The 15,950-nt window shown below is 41.9% G+C and overlaps 1 protein-coding gene across 1 annotated transcript in view; it reads left to right on the top strand.

Annotated features, from left to right (window-relative positions):
• ITGA9 (integrin subunit alpha 9) overlaps positions 1-15,950 on the top strand; it is a 415,573-nt gene that overhangs the window by 195,114 nt on the left and 204,509 nt on the right. The window contains exon 16 of the mRNA XM_030930740.1: positions 850-999. Coding sequence (XP_030786600.1) covers positions 850-999 — 150 coding nt within the window. The remainder of the gene's footprint in view (positions 1-849; positions 1,000-15,950) is intronic.

Here is a 15,950-nt window from a genome sequence, read left to right as displayed (position 1 = left end):
TTGTGAGATTGTGGGGGCCAGAGTCCCCAGGAGACGGTGACGCTGTGTGCGGAAAAGCCAAGAGAGCTCCAGAGCTGAACAGATGTGACTGAAAATCTTTACCAGCCATGCGCCCTGGGGAACTGAGCCTTGCATTTCCCCTTTCCTTTTCTGTATAATGGAGGATAATAAGCCTTCACACAGGGCGTGGGTGTGTTTCTCATCTCCCTGCAACACCTAGCACAGTGCCTGGCATCTCATATGTTCAGGGCATGTTTGCTCGCCTCCCTTCCTTTCCCATCGTGCCTGTCAATCTACTGTTCCCTTGGGTCTTGAGATTCTTGGATTCCCAAGGAAAGAACACAGGGCCAGGAGTCAGACTTTCATCCCTGGCTCCACTGATGTCTAACTCTGGGATGACGCTGGGCCACTCAGTCTTTGGATTCCCTGCCTTAACACAAAATCCGTATTTATCTCAATGCAAAAGAGATTTGATCATCAAAACACTGAATGCAAAGGGTTAGCAGAGTGAGCGCAGATGTTCTCCCATTTGCCAACTGGTTTCTAAGAATATTTGGAGGATGAGTAAAGTAATGTCTTCCATATGCTCAAGAGAAGATGATTTAGCACCAGGCAAGGTAGAGAAGGAGGGCCCCCACCCATCAGCAGAGTGACCTTGGACAAGACACTAGCTGCCCTAGGCCTCAATTACCTCATTTAAAATATGAAAGTCATAAAACCCTACCTCACAAGGGTGACTGTGAGGATCATATGAGGCAATTCATGTGGAAGGTCTTTGTAAACTGTGAAATGCTCTATGACTGTCAGCCAGGATTAGTAGTTAATGCATGCATTTGTTTATTGTTTCAGCGGAGGGTGCAGGACGTCATCAGCCCGATCGTGTTTGAAGCAGCCTACAGCCTCGGTGAGCATGTGACTGGAGAGGAGGAGAGGGAACTGCCGCCTCTGACACCAGTTCTCCGCTGGAAAAAGGGACAAAAGATTGCCCAAAAGAATCAGGTCAGAACCTTAAAGCTCATACCCAGCACCCAAGGTGGCAGCTGCACACAGCAGAAATAATGGCCCAAAAGTTGAGAGAGCTGTGGACCTGGCTGCTCGGGAGACCACAGCCAGGACACACCTCCTCTCTGGGTCTCCCTTTTCTGATCTGCAAAATGATAAAATAAACGATCTTAGGGGTTACTTGTGACTACTATGGGACTTAAACACTTTCAGACAATTCTCAGGTTGTTAGAAGTTACAATCCCCTCGAGGTCATGAACTGGCTGGCCACTTGGTCCCTGAACTCCTGAACTTGCCCCTGTTCTTAAACTGTTTTCAGAGCTTAGATTGGTGGATAGCAGGTGCTTAATGTGCTTAATGAATGTTTTATTGGTGGGAGAATGAGTGAGGTGAAGAGGCAAGAATGGTAACTTGCTGAATTGGCAGTTGAGTTACAGAATGCTCAACCCAAGAGTCCCTGGAAACAGCACTGGGGCAAGTACAGATGGGTGGTCCACACCCATCAGATTCCGGGATGTGCTGCTGTGTAGAGAAGCTTTAGTGCAATGTTGGGTGCATCACTCGTATGAGGTAGGAGTGAGCCTGTGCCTGATTCTGTGCAGCAGCGCTGGCCAGCTCTGAGGCGTGCAGCACTGAGTGCAGTGCAGGAAATATGCAAGGAATCTGCAATCTCAAGTCTGTTTCAAATCTTTTCTTGAAACCCAAGATCACCACAGATTCAGAACCCTGTGGAAGATCAGGAAAAACTGTGGGCTAACCCAGCCTCCTAGGCAGGATGGGGGCAAAGCTGTGGGACCACCTTTCACAGTGCTTCAGACCACTCTGAGTATAGGGGAAAACTAGCAGACTGTGACCCGTGCCTTGTAGATTACAGTTGTAAACTGAACCACAGAGTGTTTGGGATTTGAGGTATCCATCCAGGTGTTCCTGTAAGTGCTGAGATTTTTACCAAGGCATCCCATTATCTCCCAAAGCCTCTCTCCAATCATCCTAAGTGGGGTTCACTAGAAGCAGAGCCTGAGAAAGGGAATTGGGAACACTTGGTTTAATGATGCTGTGCTCTTAGGGAAAACCAGTAAAGGAAAGGCAGGGGGCTCAACATGGTTGTGGTCTCAAATAAAGTCTGGCTGGGGGACTCTGGAACAAAAATTATACCAAAGAGTTGTCCTCGCCTTGAGGCAAGAGGGCTTCCCTTTTATGCCCCATATCATTCAGCCATTGACTGACTGTGGGGTGGAAGGGGAGTGTAACCCTCTTTGAAAGGGGATCCTTTCAGCTGAGGATGGTTCTCTAGAGGAGAATGCAGATGTGAGCCATAAGCAGCCTACACACACATCAGCCAGGGGATGGGCCACAGTTGACAGTGCCCACTACACATCAAAACACACCCTCTGGGGAATGCTGCCAAGAGGTTTTAATTTAAAACATGAACCTTCTTTCACAACACAAGTGCCCCAGGAGAGTGGCCTGTAAGTCCCACTGGCCATTGATACTTGGAACAGGCCCTGGGGGAGGACAAGTGGTGTCTAAGCGGGTGGGCAGAGTAGATGGGCTTGCCTTAGGCTGAGGCGTGGAGAAGGCTACAGAAGAGTAGAAGATAAGATGAAGAGGCAGGGTAGGAAGCTGATGGCTTCTGCCTTGACTGGGAAGTACAGACCTAGGTCCCCTCCTGACAGGGAAGTAGGGAGAAGAGGTTGGCCTGGGGACACAGTAAAGCATGGTATTATGGTAACTCCTAGGTAATTGGCCTCTAGTCCTAGAATTATTCTGCTTTCTAAAGTCAAATCTTACTGGACTGATAAACTTACCCATACTTGGGTTATGGAAGTTACCCAGACTTGGGGTCCTGGGAAGAATTTCAGGGTCCTCTGTGCTTGTTTGTTTCTGAATTGACCCAGTGAGGTAGTCATCTACTCTGTCCAGCATCTTGCTAGCCTGGACATACTTTCCACAGTGAACTTAACTCTCATTCCTGCAAGTCTGTCAGTGGCACAGATGTGGACTTTCTTTAGTGAAAAGCATCTTGGAAACTTTACCGACATTTTTAGATTTAAGTAGCCCAGTCAAAGCCAGGGATGGAGGGACAGATTAGTATCAAAATGATGTTCTTGGTCACTTCTGGTTCATGATGGCCAACCAAGCACAAATGTTGATGTCTGTGCCTTCTGGGACCCCATTGCAATGATTATAAATGAGTAGATCGGAACAGGGAGGACAACACTGTGAAAGAAAGGGCATCAGCTAATAAAAGAGTCCAATAATTTTCTGCTATGAGTGAAGTAAATGGAAGAGTGTTAGTGGGTGAACTTGAACTATACATAGAAGAGCTGGCTTCCTGCCTACCCAGGGAACAGAGAAGCTGTAGCCACAGCCAGACCAATAGTTACAGAGGGGGCCAGAGTAAGAAGTGAGTAAGGGGCTGAAAGTGGTGGTGGTATTGGGGGAGGTCAGTGAAATGTGAAGGTTGGTATGAAGAAGGGTTAGAGTTGATTTTTCATCCTTGTCCCCACCCCTACATACTTCAGGCATGCAGAATAGCAAGCAGCCAGGCATCGTCTTCTCTAAAGTGTTGAATAAACTGCTTAAGACAGTGTGGGCGGCCTCATTCTCAGAGAAAAGAAAGCCTTACTTCTGGCATTTAAAGTCACCAACGTAAGAGCTAGCTTTCTCTTCCACAATCCACCCAAATACTTTCACAGATTTTCTACTCAGTCCTTTTGCCTTAGTTGGAAATATGAATGGACAACCAAGGAACCCAAGATTGAGGAAAATTTGGTGCATGAAAGGAAAGGCTAAAATAAACCAGTAGAATAACTAACTTAAAAGGAAGCAAATGATTTAGGGAATATAAGAGATTATTGAAAACAAAAATTTAAAAACATAGCACCTTAAAGTCTATGCAGTAGACAAAAGGAGAATTAGGAATATATTCCATTCTTTTCATTTTCTAATGGATGGGATTCTGTTCCTTTTTAAAGGGAGGAATGAAAGTCAAGGGAAGGGTTCTTAAAAATTAAAAATTTATTTACAGCACCAAAAAATCAATGAAAGTATTACTAGGTAATGGTACATAATTTCCCAATGGAAGTGCTAAAAGTCACATAGAAAAGAAGGCTAAAGATACAGGGACCTATATCTCCAAATAATAAGAATACTAGAAAGTAAGAATATCAGTAATAAGAAAAGAGAAACAAGGGAGAGGAAATTATGTGATAATAGAATAGCATGTTTCAGAGTTAAAGAGAGAGACTTTTTTTTTTTTAATCTTCTGTGTGACCTGAATTTTATTTTATTTTATTTATTTTTAATTTTTTAATTTTTTTTATTTTTTATTATTATACTTTAAGTTCTAGGGTACATGTGCATAATGTGCAGGTTTGTTACATATGTATACTTGTGCCATGTTGGTGTGCTGCACCCATCAACTCGTCAGCACCCATCAATTCATCATTTATATCAGGTATAACTCCCAATGCAATCCCTCCCTCCTCCCCCCTCCCCATGATAGGCCCTGGTGTGTGATGTTCCCCTTCCCGAGTCCAAGTGATCTCATTGTTCAGTTCCCACCTATGAGTGAGAACATGCAGTGTTTGGTTTTCTGTCCTTGTGATAGTTTGCTAAGAATGATGGTTTCCAGCTGCATCCATGTCCCTACAAAGGATGCAAACTCATCCTTTTTTATGGCTGCATAGTATTCCATGCTGTTTATGTGCCACATTTTCTTAATCCAGTCTGTCACAGATGGACATTTGTGTTGATTCCAAGTCTTTGCTATTGTGAATAGTGCCGCAGTAAACATACGTGTGCATGTGTCTTTATAGCAGCATGATTTATAATCCTTTGGGTATATACCCAGTAGTGGGATGGCTGGGTCATATGGTACATCTAGTTCTAGATCCTTGAGGAATCGCCACACTGTTTTCCATAATGGTTGAACTAGTTTACAATCCCACCAACAGTGTAAAAGTGTTCCTATTTCTCCACATCCTCTCCAGCACCTGTTGTTTCCTGACTTTTTAATGATTGCCATTCTAACTGGTGTGAGATGGTATCTCATTGTGGTTTTGATTTGCATTTCTCTGATGGCCAGTGATGATGAGCATTTTTTCATGTGTCTGCTGGCTGTATGAATGTCTTCTTTTGAGAAGTATCTGTTCATATCCTTTGCCAACTTTTTGATGGGGTTATTTTTTTCTTGTAAATTTCTTTGAGTTCTTTGTAGGTTCTGGATATCAGCCCTTTGTCAGATGAGTAGATTGTAAAAATTTTCTCCCACTCTGTAGGTTGCCTGTTCACTCTGATGGTAGTTTCTTTTGCTGTGCAGAAGCTCTTTAGTTTAATTAGATCCCATTTGTTAATTTTTGCTTTTGCTGCCGTTGCTTTTGGTGTTTTAGACATGAAGTCCTTGCCCATGCCTATGTCCTGAATGGTACTACCTAGGTTTTCTTCTAGGGTTTTTATGGTATTAGGTCTAACATTTAAGTCTCTAATCCATCTTGAATTAATCTTCGTATAAGGAGTAAGGAAAGGATCCAGTTTCAGCTTTCTACTTATGGCTAGCCAATTTTCCCAGCACCATTTATTAAATAGGGAATCCTTTCCCCATTTCTTGTTTCTCTCAGGTTTGTCAAAGGTCAGATGGCTGTAGATGTGTGGTATTATTTCTGAGGACTCTGTTCTGTTCCATTGGTCTATATCTCTGTTTTGGTACCAGTACCATGCTGTTTTGGTTACTGTAGCCTTGTAGTATAGTTTGAAGTCAGGTAGCGTGATGCCTCCAGCTTTGTGCTTTTGACTTAGGATTGTCTTGGCAATGTGGGCTCTTTTTTGGTTCCACATGAACTTTAAAGCAGTTCTTTCCAATTCTGTGAAGAAACTCATTGGTAGCTTGATGGGGATGGCATTGAATCTATAAATAACCTTGAGCAGTATGGCCATTTTCAGAATATTGATTCTTCCTATCCATGAGCATGGTATGTTCTTCCATTTGTTTGTGTCCTCTTTTATTTCACTGAGCAGTGGTTTATTGTTCTCCTTGAGGAGGTCCATTACATCCCTTGTAAGTTGGATTCCTAGGTATTTTATTCTCTTTGAAGCAATTGTGAGTGGAAGTTCATTCCTGATTTGGCTCTCTGTTTGTCTGTTACTGGTGTATAAGAATGCTTGTGGGCCGGGCGCAGTGGCTCAAGCCTGTAACCCCAGCACTTTGGGAGGCTGAGACGGGTGGATCACGAAGTCAGGAGATTGAGACCATCCTGGCCTACACGGTGAAACCCCCTCTCTACTAAAAAATACAAAAAACTAGCCAGGCGAGGTGGTGGGTGCCTGTAGTCCCAGCTACACGGGAGGCTGAGGCAGGAGAATGGCGTAAACCTGGGAGGCGGAGCTTGCAGTGAGCCGAGATCACGCCACTGCACTCCAGCCTGGGCGACAGAGCAAGACTCCGTCTCAAAAAAAAAAAAAAAAAAGAATGCTTGTGATTTTTGCACATTAATTTTGTATCCTGAGACTTTGCTGAAGGTGCTTATCAGCTTAAGGAGATTTTGGGCTGAGACAATGGGGTTTTCTAAATATACAATCATGTCATCTGCAAACAGGGACAATTTGACTTCTTCTTTTCCTAACTGAATACCCTTTATTTCTTTCTCTTGCCTGATTGCCCTAGCCAGAACTTCCAACACTATGTTGAATAGGAGTGGTGAGAGAGGGCATCCCTGTCTTGTGCCAGTTTTCAGAGGGAATTTTTCCAGTTTTTGCCCATTCAGTATGATATTGGCTGTGGGTTTGTCATAAATAGCTCTTATTATTTTGAGGTACGTTCCATCAATACCGAATTTATTGAGCGTTTTTAGCATGAAGGGCTGTTGAATTTTGTCAAAAGCCTTTTCTGCATCTATTGAGATAATCATGTGGTTCTTGTCTTTGGTTCTGTTTATATGCTGGATTACGTTTATTGATTTGCGAATGTTGAACCAGCCTTACATCCCAGGGATGAAGCCCACTTGATCATGGTGGATAAGCTTTTTGATGTGCTGCTGAATCCAGTTTGCCAGTATTTTATTGAGGATTTTTGCATCGATGTTCATCAGGGATATTGGTCTAAAATTCTCTTTCTTTGTTGTGTCTCTGGCAGGCTTTGGTATCAGGATGATGTTGGCCTCATAAAATGAGTTAGGGAGGATTCCCTCTTTTTCTATAGGTTGGAATAGTTTCAGAAGGAATGGTACCAGCTCCTCCTTGTACCTCTGGTAGAATTCAGCTGTGAATCCATCTGGTCCTGGACTTTTTTTGGTTGGTAGGCTATTAATTATTGCCTCAATTTCAGAGCCTGCTATTGGTCTATTCAGGGATTCAACTTCTTCCCGGTTTAGTCTTGGAAGAGTGTAAGTGTCCAGGAAATTATCCATTTCTTCTAGATTTTCTAGTTGATTTGCGTAGAGGTGTTTATAGTATTCTCTGATGGTAGTTTGTATTTCTCTGGGGTCTGTGGTGATATCCCCTTTATCATTTTTTATTGCGTCTATTTGATTCTTCTCTCTTTTCTTCTTTATTAGTCTTGCTAGCGGTCTGTCAATTTTGTTCATCTTTTCAAAAAACCAACTCCTGGATTCATTGATTTTTGGGAGGTTTTTTGTGTCTCTATCTCCTTCAGTTCTGCTCTGATCTTAGTTATTTCTTGCCTTCTGCTAGCTTTTGAATGTGTTTGCTCTTGCTTCTCTAGTTCTTTTAATTGTGATGTTAGAGTGTCCATTTTAGATCTTTCCAGCTTTCTCTTGTGGGCATTTAGTGCTATAAATTTCCCTCTACACACTGCTTTAAATGTGTCCCAGAGATTCTGGTATGTTGTATCTTTGTTCTCATTGGTTTGAAAGAACATCTTTATTTCTGCCTTCATTTGGTTATGTACCCAGTAGTCATTCAGGAGCAGGTTGTTCAGTTTCCATGTAGTTGAGCGGTTTTGATTGAGTTTCTTAGTCCTGAGTTCTAGTTTGATTGCACTGTGGTCTGAGAGAAAGTTACTTATAATTTCTGTTCTTGTACATTTGCTGAGGAGTGCTTTACTTCCAATTATGTGGTCAATTTTGGCATAAGTGCGATGTGGTGCTGAGAAGAATGTATATTCTGTTGATTTGGGGTGGAGAGTTCTATAGATGTCTCTTAGGTCCGCTTGCTGAAGAGATGAGTTCAATTCCTGGATATCCTTGTTAACTTTCTGTCTCGTTGATCTGTCTAATGTTGACAGTGGAGTGTTGAAGTCTCCCATTATTATTGTATGGGAGTCTAAGTCTCTTTGTAAGTCTCTAAGGACTTGCTTTATGAATCTGGGTGCTCCTGTATTGGGTGCATATATATTTAGGAGAGTTAGCTCTTCTTGTTGAATTGATCCCTTTACCATTATGTAATGGCCTTCTTTGTCTCTTTTGATCTTTGATGGTTTAAAGTCTGTTTTATCAGAGACTAGGATTGCAACCCCTGCTTTTTTTTGTTCTCCATTTGCTTGGTAGATCTTCCTCCATCCCTTTATTTTGAGCCTACTTGTATCTCTGCATGTGAGATGGGTCTCCTGAATACAGCAAACTGATGGGTCTTGACTCTTTATCCAATTTGCCAGTCTGTGTCTTTTAATTGGAGCATTTAGTCCATTTACATTTAAGGTTAATATTGTTATGTGTGAACTTGATCCTGCCATTATGATATTAACTGGTTATTTTGCTCGTTAGTTGATGCAGTTTCTTCCTAGCATCAGTGGTCTTTACATTTTGGCATGTTTTTGCAATGGCTGGTACCGGTTGTTCCTTTCCATGTTTAGTGCTTCCTTCAGGGTCTCTTGTAAGGCAGGCCTGGTGGTGACAAAATCTCTAAGCATTTCCTTATCTGTAAAGGATTTTATTTCTCCTTCACTTATGAAACTTAGTTTGGCTGGATATGAAATTCTGGGTTGAAAATTCTTTTCTTTAAGAATGTTGAATATTGGCCCCCACTCTCTTCTGGCTTGGAGAGTTTCTTCCGAGAGATCTGCTGTTAGTCTGATGGGCTTCCCTTTGTGGGTAACCCGACCTTTCTCTCTGGCTGCCCTTAAGATTCTTTCCTTCATTTCAACTTTGGTGAATCTGGCAATTATGTGTCTTGGAGTTGCTCTTCTTGAGGAGTATCTTTGTGGCGTTCTCTGTATTTCCTGAATTTGAATGTTGGCCTGCCCTACTAGGTTGGGGAAGTTCTCCTGGATGATATCCTGAAGAGTGTTTTCCAACTTGGTTCCATTTTCCCCCTCACTTTCAGGCACCCCAATCAGACGTAGATTTGGTCTTTTTACATAATCCCATACTTCTTGCAGGCTTTGTTCATTTCTTTTTCTTCTTTTTTCTTTTGGTTTCTCTTCTCGCTTCGTTTCATTCATTTGATCCTCAATCGCTGATACTCTTTCTTCCAGTTGATCGAGTCGGTTACTGAAGCTTGTGCATTTGTCACGTATTTCTCATGTCATGGTTTTCATCTCTGTCATTTCGTTTATGACCTTCTCTGCATTAATTATTCTAGGTGTCAATTCTTCCACTCTTTTTTCAAGATTTTTAGTTTCTTTGCGCTGGGTACGTAATTCCTCCTTTAGCTCTGAGAAGTTTGATGGACTGAAGCCTTCTTCTCTCATCTCGTCGAAGTCATTCTCCGTGCAGCTTCAATCCGTTGCTGTCGATGGGCTGCGCTCCTTTGCAGGGGGAGATGCGCTCTTATTTTTTGAATTTCCAGCTTTTCTGCCCTGCTTTTTCCCCATCTTTGTGGTTTTATCTGCCTCTGGTCTTTGATGATGGTGACGTACTGATGGGGTTTTGGTATAGGTGTCCTTCCTGTTTGATAGTTTTCCTTCTAACAGTCCGGACCCTCAGCTGTATGTCTGTTGGAGATTGCTTGAGGTCCACTCCAGACCCTGTTTGCCTGGGTATCCGCAGCAGAGGTTGCAGAAGATAGAATATTGCTGAACAGCGAGTGTACCTGTCTGATTCTTACTTTGGAAGCTTCCTCTCAGCGGTGTACTCCACCGTGTGAGGTGTGGGGTGTCAGACTGCCCCTAGTGGGGGATGTCTCCCAGTTAGGCTACTCGGGGATCAGGGACCCACTTGAGCAGGCAGTCTGTCCCTTCTCAGATCTCAACCTCCGTGTTGGGAGATCCACTGCTCTCCTCAAATCTGTCAGACAGAGTCGTTTGCGTCTGCAGAGGTTTCTGCTGCTTTTTTTGTTGTTGTTGTTTAGCTGTGCCCTGTCCCCAGAGGTGGAGTCTACAGAGACAGGCAGGTTTCCTTGAGCTGCTGTGAGCTCCACCCTGTTCAAGCTTCCCAGCGGCTTTGTTTACCTACTTAAGCCTCAGCAATGGTGGGCGCCACTCCCCCAGCCTTGCTGCTGCCTTGCGGTTGCATCACAGACTGCTGTGCTAGCAATGAGGGAGGCTCCGTGGCCATGGGACCTTCCCAGCCAGGTGTGGGATATAATCTCTTGGTGTGCCTGTTTGCTTAAAGCGCAGTATTGGGGTGGGAGTTACCCGATTTTCCAGGTGTTGTGTGTCTCAGTTCCCCTGGCTAGGAAAAGGGATTCCCTTCCCCCTTACACTTCCTAGGTGAGGTGATGCCTTGCCCTGCTTCAGCTCTCGCTGGTCGGGTTGCAGCAGCTGACCAGCACCAATTGTCTGGCACTCCCTCGTGAGATGACCCCAGTACCTCAGTTGAAAATGCAGAAATCACCGGTCTTCTGTGTCGCTCGCACTGGGAGTTGGAGACTAGAGCTGTTCCTATTCGGCCATCTTCGAGACTATTTTTTAAAATTGGTGTAAACAACAATTTACAGTTAAGATAAACCGAAATTATCATAGACACATCATTTTGAAATGTCAGTGCTCCAAAGACAAAGGGAAAATTCTAAATGTTTCCAGGGCGACGAATGCAGGAATGTTGATCACGGAGGATAAGTCAGCTTACAACAGAATGAGAATCAGATTGAGTAGTCCATTAGACTCTTTATAAGCAAGATTAGAAACTAAACTATGGTGAAGTATAGGCTTCAATGTTCTGAGGGAAAATGATTTTGAAATTAGAATTTTGTTTTCAGCCACACAATCAAAGTATGTGGTGAAAATAAAGTCACTTTTCAGATAAGCAAGGACTCAGAAAGTTTACCTCCCTAGTAACTCTTCCAAGAGAATTATCTTGTACTTCAACAAAACAAAAATGACAACCAGAAGGACCAAGATGTGGGATACAAGAAACTCTGGAACTAACTCTTAAAAGTGTAATGACAAGAAATCCCAGGATGATAAACTGAAGCAAGTCTAAAGAGCAGCCAAGTCAATTGAGAAGAGGAGATCAATTAACTTCCAGAAGAATGAAGCTAAGCAATAGAATGATGAGAAAGTGGCAGATATTCAGGATACAGTGCAGATTGAATATGTTTCTTTTATGGATACGAAAAAAATAAAGGCAATCAAGACCTCTCAGAAAAATAGAAATAAGATAATTACCTGTACAGATGCTCCTTGACTCATGATGGGGTTATGTCCCAATAAACCCATCATGAATTAAAAATATTGTAAGTTGAAAATGTATTTAATACACCTAACCTGCTGAATATCATTGCCTAGGCTACCTTAAATGTGCTCAGAACACTTACATTAGCCTACAGTTGGGCAAAAGTCATCTAACACAAAGCTTAGTTTACAATAAAGTGTTGAATATCTCATGTAATATGTTGAATACTATACTGAAAATGAAAAACAAAATGGTTGTATGGGTACTCACCATTAACACACACAGCTGAAAGCACACTGAACCTAAAGAATATTTGAACTAAAATTAACTGTTGGATTATGGGGCTACTACTCTAACAGGGTCATGCATTTCTCTCTCTTCTGATGAGTCTCAAGAATATCTGGTAGAAGCCACTGGGGTATTGACACTTGTTGATGGCTTAGCAGGCATGGTGGTCTGTAGAAAGCTATCAGTTGTTTACCCTTGTAATCCTGTAACTGACTGGGACCTGCAGCTCACTCCCACTGCCCAGCATCACAAGAAGTATTGTACCACGTATTGCTACCCTGGGAAAAGCTTTTGAAATAAAAAATTTGAAGTATGGTTTCTGCTGAATACATACTACCTTCACACCATTGTGAAGTCAAAAAATCGTTAAGTTGAACCATTATAAGTTAGGGACCATCTCTACGTCATGGTTAAAATAGAAAACAAATTAAAATGTGATAAAATAACCAGTTATAACTATCAGATGTTTTTTGTAAGCCTCATGGTAACCCACAAGGCAAAAACCTATAGTATATACAAAAAATAAAAATAAAAAAGCAAAGAGCCAAACCATACCACTAGAGAAAATCACTTGACCACAAAGGAAGATAGCAAGAAAGGAGGAAAGGAACAAAGGATCTACAAAACAACTAGAAAACAACAAAATTGCAGTAGTAAGTCCTTACCTATCAATAATTATCTTGAATGTAAATGGATTAAACTCTCTAGTCAGAAGACATGGAGTGGTTAACTGGATTAAAAAAAAAAAAAAGACCTAACTATATGCTGCTTGTAAGAGACTCACTTCACCTGTAAGGACACACATAAAATGAAAGCAAAGGGATGAAAAAAATTCTATGCAAATGGAAACCAACACAGAGCAGGAGTAGTTATATCAGGTAAAATAGACTTTAAGTCAAAAACTGTAAAAACAGACAAAGAGGATCATTATTCAATGATAAAGGGGTCAGTTCAGCAAGAGGACATAACAATTGTAATATATATGCACCCAACACCAGAAAAAACATATGAAGCACATATTAATAGATCTTATGAGAGAGATAGATTGCAATATATTAATATTAGGGGATTTCAATATCCCACTTTCTGCAATGGACAGATCATCCAGACAGAAAATCAATAAGGAAACATCAGACTTAAACTACACTCTAGAACAAATAGATCTAACAGACATACACAACAGTCATCCAACAGCTGCAGAATACACATTCTTCTCAACTGCACATGGCACACTCTCCAGGATAGATTACATAGTAGACCACAAAATAAAACTTAATAAATTTAACCTTGAAATATCAAGTATCTTTTTTGACTACAATGGTATAAAACTTGAAATCATTAACAGGAGGAACTTCAGAAAATTCACAAATACATGGAAATTAAATAACATGTTCCTGAATGACCATTGGGTTAACGAAATAATTCAAAGGGAAATTTAAAAATTTCTTAGGGCAAATGAAAATGGAAACACAGCATACAAAAACTTAAAATGTGGTAGGATTTTGAGTAAGTAGAAGAGTATAAAGAAGATAAGAATGTTGATCCTAGAAATGTTCTATCTGAAGTAGAAGTTGAGTATTCCTGGACTTTAACTTTGCAACTGTAGAAGAGGATACATAATCATGACACTTGTCTTGGTTCAACTATGAGCAATAATCATGAAGCCATAATAAAATTAGCACTATTTATTGGTTTTCAATATTTATAATTAAGCCAAAATCAGAGCTATGGTGATAGCATAAAATGCAAATGTCATTAAACTTGAATATATAAAGGTAAAAGTAGAATAAGAGAAGTTTTCTTAATATCTTAATCTTTTAAATTGGTGAGTCAAGAGATTGCAAAACTTGATGAAACAAGACATTGCCATTTACTTAAAATTGCAGAGGTTATCAGTAGAGCAACACTTCCTAAAGTGTGATTCCTGAGCCAGCAGCATCAACCTTTCTTGGGATTTTGTGAGAAATGAAAATTCTTGGGCCCACCCCAGACCCACTGAATCAGAAGCTCATGGGGTGAGCCCCAGCAAACTATGTTTTTGTTTTTGTTTTTGAGATAGAGAATTGCTCTGTCACCCAGGCTGGAGTGCAGTGGCAGGAACTCGGCCCATTGTAACCTCCACCTCCCGGGTTCAAGTGATTCTCCTGCCTCAGCCTTGTGAGTAGCTAGGATTACAGGTGTGCACTACTATGTTTGGCCAATTTTCATGTTTTTAGTAGAGACAGGTTTTCACTGTGTTGGCCAGGCTGGTCTTGAACTCCTGACCTCAGGTGATCTGCCTGCCTCGGCCTCCCAAAGTGTTGGGATTACAGGTGTGAGCCACTGCACCCGGCCAGGAATCTGTGTTTTAACAAGATGGCTGGGTGATTCTCATGCAGCTAAAGTTTGAGAACTGGTACAGTAGAGGAGTTAAACTAATAATTTGCGCATCAAAATTATGGAGGTGAAGGAGTGGGGATCATTATGTGAGATAAATTCCTGTCTATCATGGAAGGAATTTAGTAAAATAATGTCTAGATCTGATAAATCAAAGAGTAGTATTATCAGCATGTTTTCTAGAGATATGGAAATAATCATCAAAAGAAACATAAATGGACATGTGTAATAATGGTTGCCCCTGGAGAGGAGGACTCATTATGGCAAGGTGTGCGTCAGGGGGTTATTATTTTTCTAACCATGTGATTCTTTGTTTGAAATTAAAATAAAAGAAAAATATTGTTCTTAGATTGGGAAGATTGTCCAGGAGCCTGAGAAAAGTTTTGAGAGTGCAATTCTTGCTTATTGTCCTTTTCCTGATTATGGAAAAAAAATAAAATAAAATAAATATAATCTTTCAGATGTTGGCTCAGTTTGAGGGGGAAGAAAGCTTCTGAGAGAGAGGCCCACTGCAGGAAGCAGAGCTGATCTTTCTACACAACAGTTTGACACAGAGCATCTCACCTCTTTCATAGGAAGGAATAAATACATCAGAACTCTCTAGGTCATGTTGCCAGATAACATTAGGGTTTCACTACTTTAAACGCCTTAATCTCTTCATTGAGCCCATGTTGGTACACAGGACTATACAGAAGGGTGGATCAAATCATGGTGACCTTTTAGAGTTGGGGTCTGCCCCCACTGATGGCCTAATTAAAGTGGAATCACTGCACAGACAGTGTGAGTAACATGGAGACAGTGACCAGTACATGTTAAGTACAGGTTTGCTGATTAATCTGACGCTGTTTGCTATGAGTTAGGAATGTGCGGGACAGGCAGGAGACCAAGCCTTCCCTCTGTAGGGTATATAGTCCTGGGAGAAGACGGGTTCCAGGATAGGGCTTTGGCACCAGGCTCTGAGTGAATAGTGGGATTGCCGCTCATGCTGAGATTGGATTGGGATTCTGGGCGCTCTGGGGATGGTGGAGCTTGAATACTACAGGCCTTCGTAGGACAGTCTGATGGGTACACATTTCACCTTCAAAATTTAAGGAAAGCAAAGATCTGCATCTGCCTCATCAGAAAGGCGGGGGAGGGAGGCCGAGACGGGCGGATCGCGAGGTCAGGCGATCCAGACCATCCTGGCTAACACAGTGAAACCCCGTCTCTACTAAAAAAAATACAAAAAAACTAGCCGGGCGAGGTGGCGGGCGCCTGTAGTCCCAGCTACTCGGGAGGCTGAGGCAGGAGAATGGCGTAAACCCGGGAGGCGGAGCTTGCAGTGAGCTGAGATCTGGCCACTGCACTCCAGCCTGGGGGACAGAGCAAGACTCCGCCTCAAAAAAAAAAAAAAAAAAAAAAAAGGCAGGGGCTATTTGATACTAGGAAAAAGACAACCTTTTTTTCATTAACCAGAGAAGTATTTAAAAAGACCATAAAGCTGGAAGCAAGTCCGTTGTGTGCCTACTTTATGTAAGACGTCGATGAAAAAATAAATCATTGCTGCCTTCAGTGGACTCACAGACAGTCCAGGAATAATTTACAAAGTGAGATTTAGATTACTGCGTAAGAATTTCATTGCAGAGGCCACTTCTGGCTGAGGAGAAGGAGGTGTTCTATGGGGAAAGGGAGAATTGGCCAGAGCCTTAAGGGAGAAGCCTTAAAGGAGAAGTAGGATTTGGGTCCTTAGGTAATGGAGGGGCTGATGGATGCTAAAGGTGTCTGACATGGCTG

Source organism: Rhinopithecus roxellana, chromosome 1 (assembly GCF_007565055.1).
Source record: "Rhinopithecus roxellana isolate Shanxi Qingling chromosome 1, ASM756505v1, whole genome shotgun sequence".
In the NCBI taxonomy this organism is placed as follows: domain Eukaryota; kingdom Metazoa; phylum Chordata; class Mammalia; order Primates; family Cercopithecidae; genus Rhinopithecus; species Rhinopithecus roxellana.
This window is presented reverse-complemented; position numbering and strand designations above follow the sequence as displayed.